General features: G+C 33.8%; 1 protein-coding gene across 2 annotated transcripts in view; it reads right to left on the bottom strand.

Annotated features, from left to right (window-relative positions):
* The window catches only part of PTPN4 (protein tyrosine phosphatase non-receptor type 4), a 183,759-nt gene that overhangs the window by 73,066 nt on the left and 86,296 nt on the right, over positions 1-24,397 (bottom strand). Inside the window, exons 3-9 of one of the 2 annotated variants that reach the window (XM_045559157.1) lie at positions 23,409-23,516; positions 9,035-9,077; positions 8,858-8,936; positions 4,781-4,825; positions 4,466-4,518; positions 3,977-4,097; positions 720-807 (exon numbers count right to left, since the gene is read on the bottom strand). In XM_045559157.1, coding sequence (XP_045415113.1) covers positions 720-807; positions 3,977-4,097; positions 4,466-4,518; positions 4,781-4,825; positions 8,858-8,936; positions 9,035-9,077; positions 23,409-23,516 — 537 coding nt within the window. The remainder of the gene's footprint in view (positions 1-719; positions 808-3,976; positions 4,098-4,465; positions 4,519-4,780; positions 4,826-8,857; positions 8,937-9,034; positions 9,078-23,408; positions 23,517-24,397) is intronic. The other variant, XM_045559158.1, reaches the window with a different exon arrangement.

The following is a 24,397-nucleotide window of genomic DNA, read 5'->3' as shown; positions in this document are numbered from 1 at the left end:
GAATAGCTGTATTCCAAGTACTTCTAAAAAAATATAACTTTTTGATAAAGAAACCAAGAGAAGGAATATAGGTGAACAGACACACAAATGAAGCACAGCCACTCACAAATATGCTTATGGCAGGAAGAGAATAGTCTTGCAAAGCCAGCAAAGTTTGACATAAGGAAAAAGAAGTTACAGGTTGTTGTACAGAAAAAGCCAATGATTACAAATTCCATTTTAATAAAGAGATGCAGGAGAGATAAAACCAAAATATGTTAATATGTTGGTTTGCTACATTTTGTGCTTTATAAATAAACATGTATAATAATGTCACTAAATGATGAAAATTAAGTGCAATGATACAGGCCTCAGAGCTGTGAGAACAACTTTTATGGTCACGATTATAATAAAAGTATATAAAAACCAGTTTTCTGATAACCTTTATTTTTTAAAATATATATTCTAAAGGTACTATCTCTCATGGTCTGCAAAAATTATCTTAAAACATAAAATACCAGCTTAAACCAAAATAACATGAAGAATCCACTTTAACCATCCTTCTCATGAGATATTGAATTTTAAGTTATTATGAAAATAATTATATTCAGAAAAAATTTTAGTGCAACTATGTTGGGCAGCAATCAGAAGTTATTACATTTGTTACCTAATCCTAAAAAATGTGATACTAAGTAATTGAGCATGATTCAACAACATAAAAGTAAGTTTTCTTCACTTACCCTTGCATAGTGGAATTCTACTCCATAGAGTTCTAAGGTACGTGCTGTGTTTAGGTAATTAAATTCTGCTTCTGCAGGAGATAAGCCTCTGTAAAGACATCATTAGGTTAAAAATTAGTTCAATCACAAATACTGCTTAATTAGAAAAAGGCTATTTATCTGGAAAAATTACAGCAGTCAAATAAAATCTTCTACAAAACACACTTAGTTTTGTGTGGTAACATCTATTTTATCTGGAGAGCACATTTTCAGTAACCCAAATTATTATTTTCCAGAATGTTTTCTTATTTTCCAGAAATATAAGAATATAGCAAGATTCAAAAGCCCCTGGCTATTCTTATGGCTATAGCAAAGCCACTCACTTTCAGATATAACTTAAAAGCAGTATTTTTCAAAATTTGGTTTATACCATATCTGCATTTTAATCATACAGAGTGCTTCTGAAACATACAAATTCTAAGGCAACCTCCAGAGCAGTATTTCTCAGATTGTGGTACACAAGCGTTGATTTACAAGTAGAGAAATGAGAGTGTTGGAGACTTTTAGAATAATCTGGCAGAGTAATTTTATGTCTGCTGAATCTTAAGAGTAAGACTTGTAATTTTTATGTCTTTATTTTATTTCTCCATTTTATTACATTTCTTTAGTAATCCATTTTAATTATATTTTTCAAAATATATTATAAATAATATAATAATGACAGATTGGGAAAAGAATTCTTTCATCACAGATGGTTTTAGAAGGACTGTTCTATAGAGTCTGATGTAGAAGGGATGAGGTCCATATTGTTCATATTTAACAAGAATCCCAAGTGATTCTTAGGAAGACAGGTTTAAGAGCCAATGACCTAAATGTAAAGCCTTTAAAAATAGATTCACTCCTATTTCATATCCGATTCTAACAAACTGAGTTATCCGTTATTATCAGAATACAGCAGAGCAAAAGCAGCAAATTACAAAAGCCAAGATGACAAACTTTTATTCATTAATGATACTAGAAAAAGGAGCCAATAGCCTGCAAATGCTTGATCATAACAACCATGATTCCTCAAAAAAAAAAAAAAATTTTTTTTATTCTCCTTGTTTAAAGATTTGATGAACCATTTCTTTAAACCAAATAGAAATATATCATCAATATTTTGGTAAATGTACAAACCATTTCCATTCAGAATAGACTTTTCATTATTGGTGTATTTTTAAAATCTGGTTTATCTTCAAACGCTTGATTCAGATATGCTACGCATAGAACACTATAAATGAGATTTACTTTTAGACCAAAATAGCCCCCTCACCACATTAGGCAATCTATTAAAATTCTTAGTCTATTTTAGATCAGGGTCAAAAAAACTTTGAATGGAAAGGGCTGTACAGTAAATATTTTAGGCTTTCAGGCCATACGGTCTCTGTGGCAACTACTTAACTCTGCCATTGTGTAAAAGCAGTCACAGAAAATATACAAACAACAAATGAGGGTATTTGTGTTCCAGTGTTTATTTATGGATGCAAAATTTTATAAAATTTTACATACCACAAATGTTATTCTTCTTTAGATTTTTTTTCAGCTATTTAAAATGTACAAAATAATCTTAACCTGTGGGCCATATAAAAATAGGAAGTAGGCCAGTTTGCCAAGCTGTTTGAGATACATGGGCCATTATCAAATGAAAGTGCGTTTTCTTAATAAGAGTTAATGTTTCTTCAGTGCCTACCATGTGCTAGGCACCATTCTGAGAACGTTTTGTGTATATAAACTCATTTAAGACTTACAAGAACTCCAGAGATAGATACTTTTATTATCCCCAATTTACCTATAAGGAAACAGAGAAGCAGAGACCTACAATAATCTGGCCAAGGTTATGAGAAGTTATAAGTAAGTAAGGTTATAAGTAAATAACCTTACCAGAATTTCAAACCAGGCAGTCTTGGCTCTCTAGTTCAGACTCTTAGGCAATACACAGCACTGCTTTAGTTTCTCCCAGAGTAGTCTGAACCATACGTTAAAGCAAAATTGAATTCTGAACCAATAAACAATATGACTTTCTATTCAAATTAAGAAATCTCTTCTTAAAAGAAACTATGTTACAGAAAACTGGATTCACAAAAAACATCAAAGTCGAACAGTGTTATGAATGAAAACATGCTGCAGGTTGAGTGACCCTTATCTAAATAAAATGTGTGGGTTCAGAAGTGTTTCAGGTTATGATTTTTTCAGATTTTGAAACATCTGCATATACATGAGATATATCTTCACTTATTTTCATTTATACATTATACACATAGCCTGAAAGTAACTTTATACAATATGTTTAATAATTTGTGCATGAAAAAAAGTTTTTGACTGTGTTTTGACTCCAACCCATCATTCATAAGGGCAGGTGTAGAATTTTCATTTGTGGTGTAGTATCAGTGCTCAAAAAGTTTCAGATTTTACAGCATTTCAAATTTTAAATTTTCATATTAAAGATGCTCAATCTGGGCCAGGTGCGGTGGCTCACGCCTGTAATCCTAGCCCTCTGGGAGGCCAAGGCAGGTGGATCGCTTGAGGTCAGGAGTTCGAGACCAGCCTGAGCGAGACCCCGTCTCTACTAAAAATAGAAAGAAATTATCTGGACAACTAAAAATATATATACAAAAAATTAGCCGGGCATGGTGGCGCATGCCTGTAGTCCCAGCTACTCGGGAGGCTGAGGCAGTAGGATCGCTTAAGCCCAGGAGTTTGAGGTTGCTGTGAGCTAGGCTGACGCCACGGCACTCACTCTAGCCCAGGCAACAAAGTGAGACTCTGTCTCAAAAAAAAAAAAAGATGCTCAATCTGTACTGTTTTTAAGAAATATATTTAGTAATTTAGTATTACATAGAGTTCCTTTTCTTCTTCCCGTTGGCTCCATTACCAAACAGAATCAACTCCTTTCTTATAACTAAAAACTGAGAAAGAATTACTATGCAGACTGATCTATACATTTTAACTAGTAATATTCTAAAATTCTTTCTTAAAGTGACAACTTTATATAATAGAAAATATATTTCTGTTCACATATAGCTTCATGTTTCTTAACAGAAATGAAAACAAACCTCATATGGCAATGATTGTTTTGTATAGATCACATACATTTCTTTACAATCTTTATTATTTTAAATAGTAATGAGTCTACATTAAATAAATATAACCATCAAATTAGAAATAATTTAAAACATTTCTCTAGAAACGATGCTATTAGGAAGTTTACCAAATAAACAAAAAACTAAATAAATCCTTACATATGTTGTTGATGTAATTTTGCAATTTCTTTTTCAAAATCTTGAGGTTGATTAGGAATGAAAGAATAATCTGAGAGGTAGCCTGGCAAGTTCTCTGACTGATTGTAGTCTCCAAGTTCAGCTGATAATGGAAGGAAAATATTCATACTTTAAGAAATATATTTTTCAATTACTATAGTTGGATCAGCAATGCCATTAATTCCATTGTGTTTACAGATATAAAATATTTATGTTTCTAATGTAACCACTTAAGCAAACTACAACAGTCTATTTATTTAACATTCTTCTAGGTCTCCAAGAATTTCAGAGACAATTTTTTTCAAAAATTACAGTAATTGTTAATTGGACATTTCATTAAATTTCCTTCTGCAGCGACTATTTTCTGCATAGTAACATGTCTAAAGAATGCCCACATTAAAGGCAATGTACACTATTAACACAGACCCTAAAGTCATATGCTAATTGACCTAAAAGTGGGCTGATACTTACACTGAACAGCAAATGAAGCTAAAAGGGCAGCAGTATTATAAGGACAAGGCAATCTAAAACAAAACAGAAAATATAACTAAAGGTTAAACGTAATTAATTTCAAAAGTGCTATGATTTGTTATACTATTCACACCTGAAGCTTCTATGTGACTTAATTTTAACTGTTAAAAAATGAACTTATCTGATGAAAGGAATTCACATTACACATAACTATTTTTTGATAGATAATTTGTTGGTAATGATCATGTATTATTTAAATGATACAGAATTAAAAGTATTTTTAAAGTCCATCACAAAAGAATTAAAATAGCCCACCTTCCAGTAAGAATGTCTTGTTTAATTTGCAAAAAATACTGGTACCTTAGAAAAAGAAAAGATAGCATTTACCGGAATTGTAACAATTTTAGTTCTAAGAACTGTATACTTATTGAAATACTTAAATATTTGCTTTTATAATCTATGTTAGCATATGCAAAGATATTTTTAAAATAAGCTTTCATAAACTAATGAATCCAAATCTTTAAAATTCTTTGATATATGAAATTCTGTACTTTTAATATTTTGATTACACTAGCTTCCACTATCAAACTCCTCAAGACTTTTCAGAGTTATATACCCAAGGGAGAAGAATAGGGAGAAATACTTCGGAGGATTGGTGTATGCAGAAAATAGAACTGGGAAGCACAGAAAACTTCAGCATCAGAACTACGGGAGAGCTGATAGTAGCAACGCACCAAAGACCAATTAAAGAAAATCATCCTTTTTGCTGCAATAAAAAGGCAACTGCAAAGACAGGGCTGGCTGTGTGTTCATTATTTTATCATTAGGCATCAGGAAGCTGCCAGTTGTAGAACAGCATCTATCCACTTCCATTTGAATTAAGAAATCTCTCTTTGATCAGAAAAAAACATAACAAGTTCCTTTCCCTACTATTGCTCTACTATTATTTATAATTGTCGAGTATGCTATTTCCTTTAAAACCAACAAAAACATTAAGTATCCTATAACAAAACTGCTGAGATTGCTCACAAGATGGCACTGTCCTTCAGTCCCTGCTAGTGGGGAAGCCATTCACTCACGGATATTTACCAATGCTTGGGCAAAGTCACCTGTGTTGGCAAAAGACCAAAATTTTGTGATTTTAAATGTTTAAACAGGGAATTTTAAGATTTTTATTTCACCCAACTAAAAATAAAGTGATTATCCCAAAAGTCAGAAGTCATTAAAACTTCTAGTTTGGCTAATTAAAGTCATTAAAGAGCTCCACGACAATTTCCAAATTACCGAAGAATGTAATTAAGATTTTCCGAGCAGATATTTATTACAAAAAAAAAAATGGATACAAATATCCTGGCTTCATATATTAACAAAGAACATAAATTCCCTGTAAGGCTTAATGCATAATATTATAAATATTATCTACTTATTCAATCCAAGACAGTATGTTTCTATCAGGCCTATTCGATATAATAATTAAAAGTTAAAGGTTCCTGACGGGAAACAATCTGAAAGTTAGGATTTAAAAGCCATATATATTCCTTGACATAATACTGTAAATCCTACACAAATAATACCAATACTTGCTGAATTTTACTTGTATAACTCATTTAAGCAAGCAGTAAGGATTGTTAAGAGTGGAAGCCAGAATTCCAAGTCCTAGGCTAAACTAGCATGTGATGCTGGACAAACTATTTAAAATTTGGCCAAGCCTTAGTCTCTACATATGTAAAAAGGAAGTATTACCACTAGCTAGTACATGTATTTCAGGAATTGGAAAAATTTTATTCCAATGATGCTAGCATTTACTAATACTAAATGGAAGCTCTTTGATGCCATTCTTTATTTCCACTAATTCAAAATGGAGTCTCAAGGTAAGGAGGTGTAGATTTTCTGTTTTGTGGGCTCTAAACTAGTCCTGAAAATTTAGCAGCTGTGGCCAAAGGTCTCTTCTTACTAATCACCACCATCACATTAAGGCTACTCAAGCACTAAAGTTTTAAAAGTATTTAAAGTATTTCTTAACCCTGGCTACATATTAGAATCACCTAGGAAGCTTGTACCGCCTAACTGTATATCTTCAGGTCCCATCTGAGACCTATTAAATTGTAATATCTAGAGGTGTGACCAAGACATCAGTATGGTTTAAACCTCCCCCAAGTGATTCTAATTTGTAACTGGGGAAGAAAAATCATTCTTCTTCTATTGTAATAAAATAAAAATTAGACATTGACCCCATTTTGCCAAATATCACCAATTACAAGATTCCGTAACATTCCATTATGAAGGATTTTTGAAATAAAGCATTATTTCTAGTGAAAACAAAGATCTTCTAAACTGATGGACTGAGCACAAATTAATTCATTGATCACTATCAAACTTGATTTTACTTCTACTTCAGGAAGTTATTTTGACTTAATTATCAGTGAGACACATTTATACCCTGATTATGTTTTCAATACAGGCTATATTAATAAAAGAATCAACACATTCAAGTTCCATTCAGAAATTCAAAGACAGTTTTATGAGTGAAGTAAATTATGAACATGGCTATAACTGACAATATTTTAATTGTTTACATTAACTTTTCATAAACATTAAATCTATTAGAAATCCAACTTTAAATTATTGGAATTTTAGTTGTAAATATTTATTATACATTTTAAAATATGATTACATAAAACATATATTATGGGATATTTTATTACTTGATTTCAAGTTATCCTATGTAACAGGAAATAATAAAATGCATTTAATATTGTTTTATAATCTGCAATTTTCATGAATTCACTGTACTTTCCCTGAAGTTCATGTAAAATTAAGGAAAGTTTTATTATACCGAGAATTATTTATTAAGATAAAAGATCTTACTTTTATTTCATTTCTTTGTTTTTTTTTTTGAGACAGAGTCTCCCTCTGTTGCCCAGGCTAGAGTGCTGTGGCATCAGCCTAGCCTCATAGCAACCTCAAACTCCTGACCTTAAGTGATCCTCCCACCTCAGCCTCCCAGAGTGCTAGGATTATAGGCAGGAGCCACTGAGCCAGCCCTCTGTTATTTTAATTATTTAACAACAACAGCAAAACTTGATTAATTAAGGGCTATAATACTAAACTAAAAGGTATTCATATAACATAACTTTGCTTTTCAAGATAAATTAGCTCAGATTCTACTTTTAGTGCAAACATTAGGACTGCCTAATCCACAGCCTATATTTCTGTGTTCTTCCATTATATATATATAAAAAAGTAATACCTGCACTCCTTCCACAAACACACAGAAAAGGCTCTCAGAATTTCAATCTAATTTATCTTGGTCTACTGTTAAAAACTCTACTTTACAAACACCTAAGAACTGGCAGCTGTAGCTAATTAAATATCTTTAATTTGCCCTTTTGTTTCTTCACTCCAACACAGTATCCTAAAGGATAACCAGTATGTTAAAATCTAACATCCTGTCCATAGGTAGTTTTAGGTATGGATTTTTAATTTGATATGTATCTTAAGTAATTCCAAATATAGTCACTGACCTATATACTTATATCAGAGAATTTTACAGAAGGCATAATATGCTAATTATTACTCTGTCTTTGGAAAAAAACCTAATTACTAATTCTGTCTTTCAAGTAATGCACAAGGTTTTCATTCAGGTTATTTTAACAATGACAGTTACCACACTGTCAGTATTTCCATTTCTACCTTCAACATTTCACCTTACATTCAAGAATACTATCAAAATGCTCATCTGGATCATTCTTATGTATACTTTGTCAAGTAGAAGTGACAACAAAAAATGAGATAGTAACATAAGCTCAGACACAAAATGGGCAGTAAAGTGGGCACGTAAAGGCCTCCACATGCTAGTGCACTCCCTATAAGATCCTTTATAAAGTCCATTATATTTTCCTTAGAACCAAAGATTAAAAACACATAGGAAAAAAAGGTACCTGACAATTATTCTTGTTCATGATGGTTATATATTTTATAAGTTCCATGTTCTCAATGAAAATATATACACAGAATATGTTCTTACATGAAAAAAAAAAGATATCTCACTATGCAGCATCCCTTGGATTCCATTTCTGCAGCATCTGATTACCTCAATTAATTACAGCAGTACTTAACCATTGTTGACAAGTAGAAAATTTTAATATTTGCATGACTCAGAAGGCTGCTTGTGGCTGAACTGGGTGGCCCTGAAGTTCTAATCCCCTAAAGCCCTCCAAGCCATCCAAAAGGGGAGAAAATAGTAATCTTGGAACATCCATAACTTATTATGTGTGTTAACCAGGAAGCTCAGGATTATAGCCCAGTAATCTATTTTTGCCTGATTAATTTTAAAATTTCATATTAGAGTTTTCACAGTATTGTCAAGAAAAATATGCTCCATAAACCTACCTTGTATATTCTTCTTGTAACTTGTTGGGGTCACCTACAAAAAATTTGACTCTAAAGTTCAAACTGTAAGGAGATCCTCCTAGAATTAACAAAAGCAGTTCTAATTAATCAGATTATATTAATCCTTTATCTTCATAAAATATACTTGCAAAACATCAAGTAAATATGTATGCTCACTCTTTAGCTGCTTCCTTATTGGTTTGTTTGGATCCAGCCACCTCTGTAAAATAAATGAATAAAACATTTCTTTTTTCCTTGAGGAACTAATGTATCAATGCTTACAAATCTGTTTCATTTGGAGATTAATGCTAAAAATTGCATTTCTGAAAAAGCTTAGGGAGGAAAAAAACCATTAAATTATAGACAAAATTTTTCATATCAAATATAATAAAATTATGTTAGAAATTACCGTATATATTTATGGAAACTATGATTTTGATTTGAATTTTCCATCAAATTATACATTGTGTAAAACCTCTCTTTCAAAGTGAAGATGCTTAATTACTACAGCAATTTGAAGTGATTTCCATTAATTTAACTATAGTTTATGGCAGTCTAGCAAATTTTTAAAATTCTTTCCACCTTTCATAAAAAAGAAATGCTGGGCTTTATACTTTCATTCAGACAAAACTTAATTATAGAACTTTAAAATCTACTCTTAGGAGATATTTTGTAACTTCTACCCTATTCCTTTAAACATAAAGTACCGTTCCCTGCCCCCCAAAAAGCCCCCACCAATTTTGTATGAAATAATGTTTCGTTTGGAGAATGACTGCTATTTGTATGTGAGGATTTTAAGCTGTGTTAATACATCTGAATGCCAGTTTAGCTCTACTTCCGGAAAATTATAACTGAATTCAGAAAAATTTCACGTGCCAACATGTTTCAGTTAAAAAAATTAAAGAACCCAAAATGAGGTACTAGATGTGGTAGTATTTTCAAAGCACTACATAAAGGTAAGCTTAGGTATCACTATTTATAAGCCTACCTTCTGCCCACATTTGAATTCATGCACAGCACACAGATTTTAATAACAAATAGCTGAGAGTAATCACTGAATCTTTCCTCTCTATGATCTATAACATCCAACACATTAAATCTAGCTGACTCCATTTTTAAACTGTACCTAGAATTTATCATCTAGGCTTTGGCCAATGCTCTCCCAGGTTTTTTTTTCCCCCTCACCATCTTCCTCTTCATCCTCCATACAGTAGCTACAGTAGTCTTTTAAAACATAAACCAGATTATGTCACTCCTTTGCTTAACAGCTCTTGATAATTTCTCTGCAAGGTCCAAAGTCCTTACTATGGCTTGAATAGTCTCTTCATTTCTTCTGAGTCCACCTCCATTTACTAAGTCCCAGCCATCATGGCTTCCTTTCTGTTTCTTAATGGTCTCCCTTCGGTTTCTCAAAGACGCCATCTTAAAGCCCTCAATTTCAAGCTTCCCTTTCATAGTATGTCCTTCTCTAGATTTCCTATGGCTCTCTTAACATTACCTGTAAGTCTAAGCTTAAATACTACATCCTCAGAAAGGCCTTCATTGACCATCCTACCAAAAGTATGTCACACAGCTCCCATTTAGTCAGTTATTTTTTATAAACAAGCAAGTAATGTTAAATTCCTTTATAACATTACCTAAATTACGTTTGTTTTACCTTTTTATTCATTTATTTAAAAAAAATTTTTTTTTAAAGACAGGGTCTCAATCTGTCACCCAGGCTGGAGTGCAGTGGCCCAATCATAGGTCACTGCAAACTTGACCTCCTGGGCTCAAGCAATCTTCCTGCCTCAGCCTCCCAAGTAGCTAGGACTACAGGTGTGTGCTACCATGTATGGCTAATTTTTTTTTTTTTTTTTTTTTTTGTAGAGACAAGGTTTCGCTATGTTGCTCAGGCTAGTTTTGAATTCATGGCCTCAAGCAATCCCCCCTCAGCCTCCCACAGTGCTGGGATTATAGTGTTTTACCTTTTTATTGTTTGTCTCCTTCATTCGATTACACATTCCATGAGGTCAGGAATAAAATCCATTTCAGTCAACACTAGATCGTCAGCACCTAGCACAGGGCTTGACATATACTATGTATTAAAAACATTTATTGAAGGACTAAACCTGCTAAATGACTCAACAGTTGGTGGTAAGGTTTTCAGCCCAATTTAATACATTTGTTTCCCCTATCTATCCATCTTTCCACCCATCTATCCATTACTCTGGTGATTTTGTTCTTCATATTTCCTAGGAAAATTCATAAATGATATTCACTTCAATGACCGTCTAAAACCCAAAATTTAGGATGAATTAATCTATCCAAAGCTTGCCTTCCTCACTCAGTTCTCCTTCAAAATATTCTGATATAAGAAATACAAATACATTTCCACATACAAATAGATGGGTTAAGTGGACATAGCTTAGAAGGAACATAATGATAAGCACTGAGAAACTTAATAGCCCTCATCAATGATATCAGTGAGATAGGATCTTGGTTCATGGTTTAAACCATGAAGATGGGACAACGCTATATCAAAACTGGACAATAAAGATAGCATCCATGGTAAAAATCTGTCATTCAGTTGAAATACTAGGAAAAAAGCTAACACATAAAGAAGCTCTACAGATCAGTAAGGAAAAGATCAACACTAATAGAAAAATAGGCAATGGATAAGAACAGAAGTTCACAAAGAAATAAAAATGACATTTAAGTATGTGATCAATCTTGATCATAATTAGGGAAATAACAAATATAATCTACATTAAGTTATTATTTTTCAACAGAAATACTGGCAAAGACTAAAAGTTTTGATGACACGTGAGAAAAAAATAGGCACATAGCTTTCACACATAGCTTCTAAAATTTTATTAATAAATTGTACCATCTCGATGGAGAACTTGGCAATATTTATCAAAATATGATATGCTTATGCCAATAGAACCACCATCATTTTTATATAGGATTTTTAGTGAGATATATTTCACACACCACAAAATCCACCATTTAAAAGTGTACAGTTCATTGCACTTCAGTACATTCCCTATGTTGCACAAATATCACCTCCATCTAATTCCAGAATATTGAAATCCTGTACCTATTAGCAGTCAGTTCCAGTGTGCCCCTCCCCACAGCCCCTGACAACTACTAACCTACTTTCTGTCTCTATGGTTTTGCCTATTTTGGACATTTCATAAGAATGGAATCATATAGGCCGGGCGTGGTGGCTCATGCCTGTAATCCTAGCACTCTGGGAGGCCGAGCCGGGTGGATTGCTCGAGGTCAGGAGTTCAAGACCAGCCTCAGCAAGAGCGAGACCCCGTCTCTACTAAAAATAGAAAGAAATTATCTGGACCAACTAAAAAATATATATAGAAAAAAATTAGTTGGGCATGGTGGCACATGCCTGTAGTCCCAGCTACTGGGGAGGCTGAGGCAGGAGGATCACTTAAGCCCAGGAGTTTGAGGTTGCTGTGAGCTACGCTGACGCCACGGCACTCACTCTAGCCCAGGCAACACAGCAAGACTCTGTCTCAAAAAAAAAAAAAAAAAAAGAATGGAATCATATAATAGATATAGCCTTTTATGTTTGTCTACTTTTGCTTAATATAATATTTTCAAGGTTGATCCATGTTGTAGCATGTAATAGTACTTCATTGCTTTTTATGGCTGACATATGGGTTGTTTCTACCTTTTGGCTAAATGAATAATAACATTATGAACATTTGTATACAAGTTGATGTGTGAACATACATTTTCAATTCCCTTGGGTATATGTCTACGAGTGATATTGCTAGTTCATATGGTAACTCTTTTTGAGAAACTTCCAAATTATTTCCACAGTAGCTGCAGCTTTTTATATCCTTACCATCAATGTATAAGGGTTGCAATTTCTTTAAATCCTCATCAATATTAGCTTTTTAAAATTACAGCCATCCTAGTGAGAGTGCCATATGCCATTCCTTTTTTATTGCTGAACAATATTCCACACATATATACCTCGTTTGGTTTATCTAGTCACTTCATGGGACATTTGAGTTGTTTCCACTTTTGAGCTATTATGAATGATGTTGCTATGAACATCTGAGTACAAATTTTTGTGTATAGACATAATGTTTTGAAGCCCCTTGAGAATATAATGTAGGAGAATTGCTTACAGTAACTGTTTTGTTATATATTGAAAACAAGTATTATAAACCCTTAACTTTGTTCTTATATAAATGGGCGCCGAGATCACTACCTATATTTAGTCACAGACTATACTTTCTGTTCCAAGAACTGCTATATCAATTGGATTATTGTGCTATATCTGAGAAAAGTTTCTTAACTGTCAGAAATACAATATATATGAATTTTAAATGCCATAATGTTTCACTAGAAACTAGTAACATCTAGATAATACATGCCTATAAGGATTTAAAAATTATATATACATAAATGCATTTAATGGGCATGGTTTATATTATCTTTTACTTCATTCTAATTTTATTATTTTAAACTTTACTTATTTGCCCATTTTTGATTAATTATTTACTTAACAATGTGTTCTGGAGTCTTGCCATATCCACACAAATATTTCAACCTACTTAACAGATGCATAGTTAATGAGTAGATGTCCCATATGCGTGTATATATATATATTTTTTCTTTTTTTTAAAGAGGCAGGGCCTCACTATGGTTGCCCAGGCTGGAGTACAGTGGCATTCACAGCCACAATCCCACTAATGATCAGCACAGAAGTTTTGACCTGCTTTATTTGAGATCTGGGCCAGTTCACCCCTTCTTAGGCAACCTGGTGGTCCTCCACTCCCAGGAGGGCACCATACTTATGGTGAACTTAGTGCAGACACCCAATTGGCATACCATGCTACAGCCCAGAAGTCCCCTGGCTCAAGCAATCCTTCTTCCTGCTTCAGCCTTTCCAGTAGCCATGATTATAAGCACCACCATGCCCACAGATGTCCCATACTTGATTCAACTATTCTCTTAGGATTGTTTCAGTTTTCCCCATTACTATCTCCTATTACAAATAATGCTGCAAGAGAAATTCTCCCATACAGTAAATTTAAAATTTTGATATATGCTGCCATTTGCCTTCCAAAAAGACTTTTTCACTGTACACTCTTATCAGTTGTATTGGAAATGTACTTTTTCCTCAGACTTTGCCAGAAATAGGTATTGGGCATCTTTACATTTTTGCTAATCTAGTATGCAAACAGTGCTATCTCACTATAATTTTATTTCACATATCTCTGATTTACTAGTAAGGCTGATATCCTGTTGTATGTTTGTCATTAATACTTAGTCTTCTGTTCATGCTATCTCCTCATTTTTCTACTGGGTTATTTGTAGAAGCTCTTTTACATATTCTAGATTTTAATAATTTGTTATATATGTCATAAGTATTTCCCTCTAGTTAGTAGCCTGTATCTTTTAGTTTTCTTTAAAATACTTCTCATTGTATATTCTAAATGTTATATAGTGAAATCTACCAGCATTTCCTTTATAAATACAGGGACTATTGTTGCCTTGAACAATCATAACAACCAAATATTATCTAAAAATTTCCATATTTTTATCTAACATTTTAATACTATTGTTTCACATTTAAATTTATGCTGGAATTCATTTTTGTACATGGTATCAATTAGGAATCTAAGTATATTTTTTCCCAGCTTCAACCAAGTGTTCCAATACCTTTCCTGATTTGAATGCCACCATTATAATAAACTATGTTTTCATATAGCTAAAAGTCTATTCTTGGGCTGTTTCTTGGCTTATGTCCATGCTAATAACACATTAAATATTCTATCATCATATGGCATTTTTACATCTGCTAAGTTCTTTAATCTATATTTTACGTATCTCTGTTTATCCAGATTCTCTTCCAAATGAGGTTGAAGATCACATTGTCAAATCTACTCACTCCCCCCCAAAAACTCAGTTCAGATTCTGAACAAGTAACTGCATTGAATTTACCAATGAAATTGGAAGTAGTACTGAGATCTTTACAACATTGATTCTTCCTTATCATTAACATGGGATATGTCCATTTATTCATGTTTTCTATGGTCTCTTCCTGTGAAGTTTTTTTTTATTTTTTAATTTTTTGGGAGAGGATGGGGGATTGTGAAGAGGAGTGTTCAGTTGCCTTGTTTGTTTTTGTTAAGACTGAGTCTCATTCTGTCACTTTGGGTAGAATGCAGTGGCATCACTGTAGCTCACTGCAACCTCTGACTCCTGGGCTCTAAGCGAACCTTCTGCCTCAACCTCCCGGGTTGCTGGGACTACTGGTGCCCACCCTAATGCCCAGCTGAGATTTTTTTTTTTCTTTCTTTTTGGTAGAGATGGGGTCTCACTCTTGCTTAGGCTAGTCTCAAACTGCTGAGCTCAAGCCCTCCCCTCACCTCGGCCTCCCAGAGTGCTATGAGCACAGGTGTGAGCCACCACGCCTGGCCTCTTCCTATAAAGTTTTATATTTTCTTCATATAGCTCTTGACACTCCTGCTTAAGTTTATTCCTAGATATTTAATGGATTTATGGGTTTTTTAAAAACCCTTAATTTGCTATTTTGTCAAATTATGTCTCCTAAATGGTATATAAAAAGGTACTGATATGTATTTTTTTAGCTTTAAAAGTCTTACTAGTTTTCAAATAATTCGTTTGAACTTCCAAGTTATATAATTATACTGCCAAGTAAAAATGAGCTCTCCTCCCCCTGACCACACTCCAACACACAAACAGCTTTATTCTAGGGGAAACTGTATCTGCTGCTCTCTGTTCAACTAGAAAAGAAAAGAGAAGCTTAGCCTTCTGGTTAGACTTTTCCACCAATTATGTCAACATTGAATGTCAACATTCAATCTTCTAAAAAATCCTTAAAATTTCTCGTCTGCTAATGGCAATTCATTATTCTCCATGTGTGTGCATGTGTGAACTATTTGACATTGGAAAACAACCAAAAGTAGGCAGAAACAGGAGCAAAGTTTACTCCTGAAAAGCAGAAAAATTGCAAAACGTGAAATTTATATGTTTGCAGTTTTTTGTCTGAGGGCAAGCTCAAATCCTGCATAAGGAGGAGGACAGCCTTACTGACTTGAGATGTCAGAGGACAGAGTTCAGGTTTGGCAGAATACCCAGAAAATTGAGGAGGAAATCCTGAAAGAGAGGACTCAGCAAAGACCATTAGCTCCAAAATGTGCATAGTAATATAATCACACAGAGCTCCACTGTATAGACATACAGTAATTATTGTTCATCCCTTTGCTTATTGATGCACAATAAGGTTAATTCACGTCCAGCTATTATGAATAAAGCTACATAATTTGTAATGGAAAGCTTTATGTGACATTTTCATTTCTCTCAGATAAAAAGCTATAAGTGGGATTGCTGGGCGATATATATTAAGTGTACATTTAATTTTATAAGAAACTGCCAAACCATTTTTCAAAATGATTATATCATTTTAAATATTCCTACAAGCAATTCTTATCAGTTATTCCACATCCTTGCCAATACTTGGTTATTGAAAGAATTTTTAACTATTCTAGTGGAAGTGCAGTGACACTTCATTGTGGTTTTACTTTGTACTTCCCTGATGCATTTGTAAGTATTTAGTAGATGTCCTTTATCATAGTGAAAAGGTTCCTTTCTTTTCCAAGTTTGTTGAGTTTTCATTATGAATGGATACTGAATTTTATTCTATGTAAATTATGACTCAATTACATTGATTAGGGACAAAACCCTACAGCTAAGAGGATACCTGATGGTGAAACACTGAGTACTCTTCAGATAGGGAACAAAACAAGGTAGTCTGCTCCCATCACTTCTACTCACCATTGTCTTGGTGGTCTCAGCCAGTAATGAATGAAAAAATAATGAGAAAGACAAAAAAAAAAAAAAAAAGAATAAAGACTGGAAATGAAGAAGTCCCTATTGGCAAATGACACAGAAAATCCTAAGAAATCAATGAAAAGAAATACTAGCAGTAATGTATATTTAGCAAGGTCTCAGAATACAAAGTTAACATACAACGAACTATGTAAACTAAAAATAAGATTTTTTTTTTTTTTTTAGTTTAAGCCCCTCCATCAACTGAACGGACCCTCTTTGGGCCAAGGAAACCCTAGAAAAATCTTAAAACCGAGTTCCCAGCCATGACAGAAAAGGGAGGTCAGACATGCCTCATTATAACTCACTGCCTCTTGGAGTTTAGACACAACATCCGACAAGCATTAATGTTAAAATAGAGATCATAAGTCTGACAAAACAGATTCTTTGTGACAATAAGATACTAAATTATAAATAGGACCCAAGACCATGCAATGTAAAAAAGTTAAGTCACACCTGCAGGCCATCAATCTGCTTAACAGATCACTTCGAGCCAGTATATTGTGGCTTTCTGTATAATTAGCAGACCTCCTTAAAGCATTCCTTTCCATTAACTCTCAGCTTTTAGATAAAGCTTTTACTCCTTTAATCAACTGCAAATTAAACAATCTGTGACTCTACCTATAACATGTAAGCCCTCAGCTTCAAGATGTCCCATCCTTTTAGGCAAAACCAATGTATACCTTCCATGTATTGATTTATGATTTTATCTGTAATTCCTGACACCCTAAAATGTATAAAACCCAAAACCAAACTGTAACTCAACCTCCTGCGGCGCACTTTCTCAGGATCTCTTGAGATTGTGTAGCTTCAGGATGTGGTCAGTCATATTCGGCTCAGAATAAACCTCTTTAAAATATTCAAACCCCTTGGATAACAATCGTGTATCCTGGGGTGAAATTTGAAAAATTTTAGTTTAAGGTTAGTTTAAAATTTGAAAAAAATCAATGTAATTTACATATATAAATTTCTGTGATGTATTTTCATGATAATCTACGTAGAAAATCCTATGAAATTTATGAAAAGCTTCTAGAATTAATCAGTGAGTATAGGAAGGGTATAGAACACAAAATTGATAAACAAAGCCTATTTCTATAGGCTAGCAATAAATAATTAAAAACTGAAAAAGAAAGCCAACAATACTATTTGCATGTTTTTCATTCTACCAAGTTGCCAAAAACAGAACTTGAAGTATTAACTTTGATTTCTCTCTTTCCCTCATGAACTCCCTCACCCTTAATCAAATCAATAAGTCCTGATGACTTTATCTCCTAATTTTCTCTAGCACTCATCTACTTTTCTTCATTTCCCACAACCAGCCACTACTAGTGTTTCTAGTAACTTCATTATTTCAACAATCTCCCAAGTGTCTGCTGTAACCAGACTGACTAGCTACACTATAACCAGAGTCTAAAATAGAAGGCTCATATTAGTTGTACAAATAAATACATAGGTAAGTATAATCTTATCAGGGATTAAAAGGCACTTCATGATCTCATGTACAGCACAAACCTCATCTCTTACCCCTCTTCTCTTCTTGCTCTATATACCAGCCATATTAGCATATTAATTGAAACTTTATTTCAGTTACTCAAATTCAACATTACTGCCTCTTCACTCTGGATCTTTGCATATGCTCCTGCTTCTTTCTGAAACACTTCTCCAGACCCCAGATCCGCTTGTCATTCCCTCCCAAAACGCAACAGAGTTAAAAGAGATCAAAAGCAAAAAATATTAGGTTATTAAGTATGAAAAGTCTGATTTCCTTAAGTACTAAATTTGACAGCTGATAGATATCTCTGACATTTCATTTTGATACTTCTTAGGGATTTTTTTTTATTGTGAAGGTACATCCTCATTCTTTCAAATGCATGTTTTGACTTGAGATTATCTTTCAGGTTTTTTTTTTTTGAGAGCAATTTTTGTGAAACCAAGGATAAGTCAAAAATTCGTGTTATTTTTTAATATGAGTTTCATCGTGGAATCAATGCAGCGCAGACAGCTAGAAATATCATGTTTGGGAAGGCTGTGGCTAATGAACATACAGTATATCAATGGTTTGAGAAGTTCTGTTCTGATGACTTTAATCGTGAAAATGAGCCACGTGGGAGACCTGAGACCAAGGTGGATAATGATGTGCTGAAAGCTGTAGTGGAAGCGAATCCATCTCAACCTATGAGTGAATTAGCAGCAAGGTTTGAGGTTACTATTCCAACAATATTGGACCATTTGAAACAAATAAGCAAGGTAAAGAAGCTGGATAGATGGGTTCCCCATGACTTACACGGGCGTCAGAAGAGGCAACGTCTGGAAGCTTGTCTTTTCTTTGCTGTCACAACATGAAGGCGAACTGTTTCTACGCTGTTTTGTTACATGTAATTAAAAATGGATTCTTTTTTACAATCACAAGCGTTCGGCACAATGGTTAGATGAAGTGCCCTAGCAGATGTTTACTGCAATCAATTGGATGAAATGACGAAGATGGTTGCGATTAAGCAGCAGAGATGGGTCAACAGAGACAGGCCAATCCTCTTGCAAGACAATGCTGGACCACATGTTGCACAAACAATGCTACTCAAACTACAGAGGCTGAACTTGGAAACTCTCTGTCATTTACCCTATTCACCAGAACTTGCACCAGCTGACTACCACTTCTTTCAGACTTTGGACCACTTCTTGCAAGGGAAAATATTCAGTTTTAAACAAGCTGTGGAAAATCTCTTTCATGATCTCATTGCCAGTCATTCTCCAGGTTTCTTTGCTGCTGGCATGAACAAGCTGCCATTAAGATAGCAAAACTGTGTCAATAATTTAGGTGCAAACTTTCATTAATTGTACTGCTTCCTGTATGAGAAACAAACTACACTTTTGATTCAAAATTGGACATTTCATATTTAATGACCTAATAACATTTAACAGGCCACCAAAGATATGTAAGAAGCCTTCTGTGTGATTTTCATGCAAGCTCCAGTTTAAAAACCACAAGATTAGAGGTTATGAAAAGAAAAGGAAACCAGTAAAATATTATAACTACAACACAAAATATCAAAAGAATTAACCTGCAGAAAGATCAAGCCAAGAGTAATCGATATTCTACCCTCTGTCCTTCCAAAGGGTGGTATATTTCAATTTAGGGAGGAAGAAAATAAATGCACAGGAACAATGTAATCTCAAGGCTCTAATAAACAGCATGCTGATAAAGACCACTAAGGAAACTTTAACTGGTTACAAAATTAAAGAAATTATGCATAATGAATTATAACCACAATATTCACTATTTTCCTCATTCAACATTTAGTGAATATTACTATTATACAAGACATTATACTAAAAGCTGAAGCTGTGATAAACAGGTTTTAAATTAAAGAAATTTCAAAAAAGTCAAAGCTTTACTGTAAGTAATTTTGTTTGTTGCACTGGAACTCATTACCAGGGAAGACTCTAAAGAAAAGGATAGTCAGAGCTATGGTTCTGTATTTGTTACATATAGTATAACACCAAAAAGCTAGGTGCCTTTTTAATTTATGAATTATAAGTCCAACTAAATTAATTTCAATGTCTATGTGCCTAAAGCAATAGTTCCGATTCTCTAAAACTAATTATATAATATATAAAACATAGATACATATATATATATTTAATATAACAAAGATAAGCTTTAAGATTAAAAAACTCTGAACTAAACATAGATGAGAATTAATTCTTTTAGAATCTCATCAAATTCCTTTTGATCCCTAATGGTAATTTTATTGCATGGTTACCTCCTCTCCCTAGTAAGTTCACTGTCTTTGTAAACTGTGTGAATCCGTGTCACTTTCTCTTGGGGAGCAACATTGTGCAGTAGAGAGAGCACAGGCTCTGGAGTAAGACAGATCTGAGTTCAAATCCTTTCTCAGCTACTTAACTAATCTATGTGTCATTAAACAAATTAGTTGATTATGTAAGCATCAGTTTTTCATCTTTAAAACAATTTTAATGATACTTTCACCATAAGAGTATTGAAACATTTAGTTGATTAACAAATTCACGATAGTTCATAAATGATATGCCCTTTCTCCTTTCTCTTTTGAAGAATGGGATCCCTTTACTTTAGTCCATTAATTATCCTCAGGGCATTAAGATAATTTCACATTGAAAACTAGAAATGGGATACTACTTGTAAGATTTGTCCTCTAAAGGTCCTTCCGTGGACACATTTTGACATCTCATGAAGCCTTCCAAATGTTTAAATACTAAAACTGCAGTGAAGTGAATGAGAGTGGCATGGGGTGTTAGGAGATCCAGACTCTAGTTTCGTTAATGCCAGGAAGTAGCTTGGGTTTTATCTCTTTGGATTTGGGATCGTATCTCATGAAAAATGGAGGTGTTAAGACTAGATACTCTCTAAAGCCTCTTTGGGGTCTTTACAATTCTGTGATTCTAGCTTTTCTGGAAGAATTATTCTGGATCAGAAGCAACTGGACCCTTGGAATTAGGAATATATTTTATTTGAAAGGATACGTTCAAGATAGAAAAGACAAAGTAAGAGAAAGTAGGAGCTAGCGAAAAGATCAACCTAGCTCAAAAATACCTGTTTCTGGGCCAGGCGTGGTGGCTCATGCCTGTAATCCTAGCACTGGGAGGCCGAGGCAGGTGGATCGCTTGAGGTCAGGAGTTCAAGACCAGCCTGAGCAAGAGCAAGACCCCGTCTCTACTAAAAATAGTAATTATCTGGCCAACTAAAATATATATATAGAAAAAATTAGCCAGGCATGGTGGCGCATGCCTGTAGTCCCAGCTACTCGGGAGGCTGAGGCAGGAGGATCGTTTAAGCCCAGGGGTTTGAGGTTGCTGTGAGCTAGGCTGACTCCACGGCACTCACTCTAGCCAGGGCAACAAAGCGAGACTCTGTCTCAAAAAAAAAAAAAAACCTGTTTCTGGTATTTTTCAGGTGTGTACACACACACACACACACACACACACACACACACACACACACTATGGAATACTACTCAATCACGAGGAAGGATAAATTAAGAATTAAGGCCTTTTGCAACAATTTGGATGGAACTGGAGACCATTATCCTAAGTGAAGTATCTAAAGAATGGAAAAACAAACTCCACATGTACTTGCTATTAAACTGGAAGTAACAGATGAGCATACATGTGCAGAGAGGAAAGTACAACTTAGTGGAAATCACACAGGTGAGAGGGGGGAGGAGGGGATGGGCGAAAACCTACCTAACAGGTACAATGAATACTATCTGGGTGGTGGGCACATTTATAACCTTGACTCAAACAGAACAAAGGTGATCCATGTAACCAATAGCATTTGTACCCCCATAATATTTTGGGGGGAAAGAAATGTCTTTTTGCATACAACTTTATGTAACACTTTTTTTTTTTTTTTTTTTGAGGCAGGGTCTTGCTCTGTCTCGCAGGCTAGAGTACAGTGGGGTCATTACAGGTCACTGTAACCTCAGACTCCTGGGCTTAAGTGATTGTAATTTTCCTGCCTCGCCCTCCTGAGACTACAGGTGCATGCCACCACACCCAGCTAATTTTTGCAATTTTTTAGTAGAGATAGGGACTCACACTCCTGGCCTCAAGCAAACCTCCCACCATGGCCTCCCAAAGTGCTAGGATTACACTGGCTAGTGGCCAAGTTTGGGCCACTGCACCCTGCCTAGAATTTTAATCTCTTATAGAATATATGATTTGAATAAAAGGTGTGTTTTTATTCACAGCATCCTATTTTTCCATGGATGGCTGGTAATACAATATCAGTAAATGATGCCAAGAAAGTATTTAATGTTTCATATTTACTTCCCACTAAATAATCATTCACAGAACTAGGATCCCAACTATAAGAGAGAAATCAGCCTCCCAATTTTTCTAAACCACACAAAATATTTTCCTCAAAATTAACAGTATTACACTAATCAAAAGGCCATCATTTTTTTCGTAGAAGTCCCTCACTGTATAAACATATAAATTTATGATGAAGTCAATCAGAATTTGCTGGTACATCCTTCATCTACGTTCATAGTAAGTTATACTTCTTTAGTACATTTTATAGTGCTTAATTGTCCAAGTAATCATTTCTATTATTCATCAAATGCTATCTTTTATTTCTATGATATGGTCTTTCCAATCAGAAAGAATCACGATCATAATTACTGAAGAATAAATAACAATTCAAGGAACTTAATGCCAAATAATTGTACAGCTCTGAAATTTAATCTCTATCTCATTTGAGAGGGTCTCTTTTGCAATTTGGAAAATTTACACTGAACAAATCTGGAGTTTTGGTTAGAAATAGCTTTTTCTAAATACCATATAAAACTTATTTTAGTGCAGACTAATTTATGTAAGTCTTTTATACAAAATAAAAAGATATTTTAACCTTTATGCCCAGTTTTCTCTCTTTAAGAGGCATAAATTAGATTTGCTTTTCAATTGCCTGAGACATAATTAATAAAACTGGCACTAGCTGACTTATAATGATGAAAACCTTAAAGGCAATAACCTCTGGCAGATTAAAACATCAAGAAAAGGGGAACAAAGGCAAAAGAATAATCTCTATTCAATAAAATAAAAAAAAAGCATTAAATCAGTGAACAAATCAGAAAGGACTTTATATTTTAATGAGAGAGAAAAACTAAAATAAAAATGAAAGACAACAGCTTAAACTTACTGGGTTATCTGTGGAATCATCAGCAAACTGTAAACCAAAATAGTCTTGCTCAGTCAAATCAAGATGCTTGAAGACTATATCCAACAGAACTTGCCCCTGAGCATGTTTCTGGAAAAAAGATAAGATGAAATCAACTTTGATAGGCTATATACTTTATGGCTTTTTAACCTGATGATTTTTTCCCTTTTCTATTAAACTGGCAACTGCTTCCACTCAAGTGACTGGTTGAGAATAAAGACTTTACATGTGACACAGTATTTTTAAAGAACAATATGACCTTAGGCAAACTGGTTTAGAGAGCACATAATAAACATGAAGATATAAAGAAACATTTAATTAAAAATGCTTTCCACTTTCTGGCTATTATCATGGTATTTTTGTTATTTCATATTATTGCCACATTAACTCATGTATATATCCATATCATTTTCTTATGCCTTTTAGTTTTATATTTAAATTATGACTGGAAAGTGACATTTGATTAAATACAATTTAAAATACAATTTTGTGTAAAATAAATAATGCTTTGAAAAGGGAAACAAATGTAAAATTTTTGTAGCAAACTTGACAAAGGAGTAATATCTTCATCACAAAAGCACACAGAGAACTTTAGAAAAGTATCTCATTTTAACCTCATACTAATTCTAACATGCAGGTATTATTATCCCTCATTTTTGTAAGAGTAAATAAAACTTCCCCAAGTTCCACAGCTACTAAATTGTGGTACAAAAGACATGATTAGATAATTTCCTAAAAAAGAAATATAACTAATGAATAAAAATCACAGAGAAATGATCAGTATGTTCAGTAAAAAAAAAAAAATGAAAATAGAAAATTATAATGACATGCCATTAGCAAATAATAAAAAAATCCAGTGTGTAAGATAAAAAATACTTATTGCTGCTAACATTGTAGATAGATACCTGTTGGGAAAGCAATTGGCGGAAACAAGAGCAATAATAACATCAACTACTCTAGCATCCTAACCT

Source organism: Lemur catta, chromosome 8 (assembly GCF_020740605.2).
Source record: "Lemur catta isolate mLemCat1 chromosome 8, mLemCat1.pri, whole genome shotgun sequence".
In the NCBI taxonomy this organism is placed as follows: domain Eukaryota; kingdom Metazoa; phylum Chordata; class Mammalia; order Primates; family Lemuridae; genus Lemur; species Lemur catta.
Note: the sequence above shows the minus strand (reverse complement) of the source record. Positions and strands in the feature narration are given on the sequence as shown.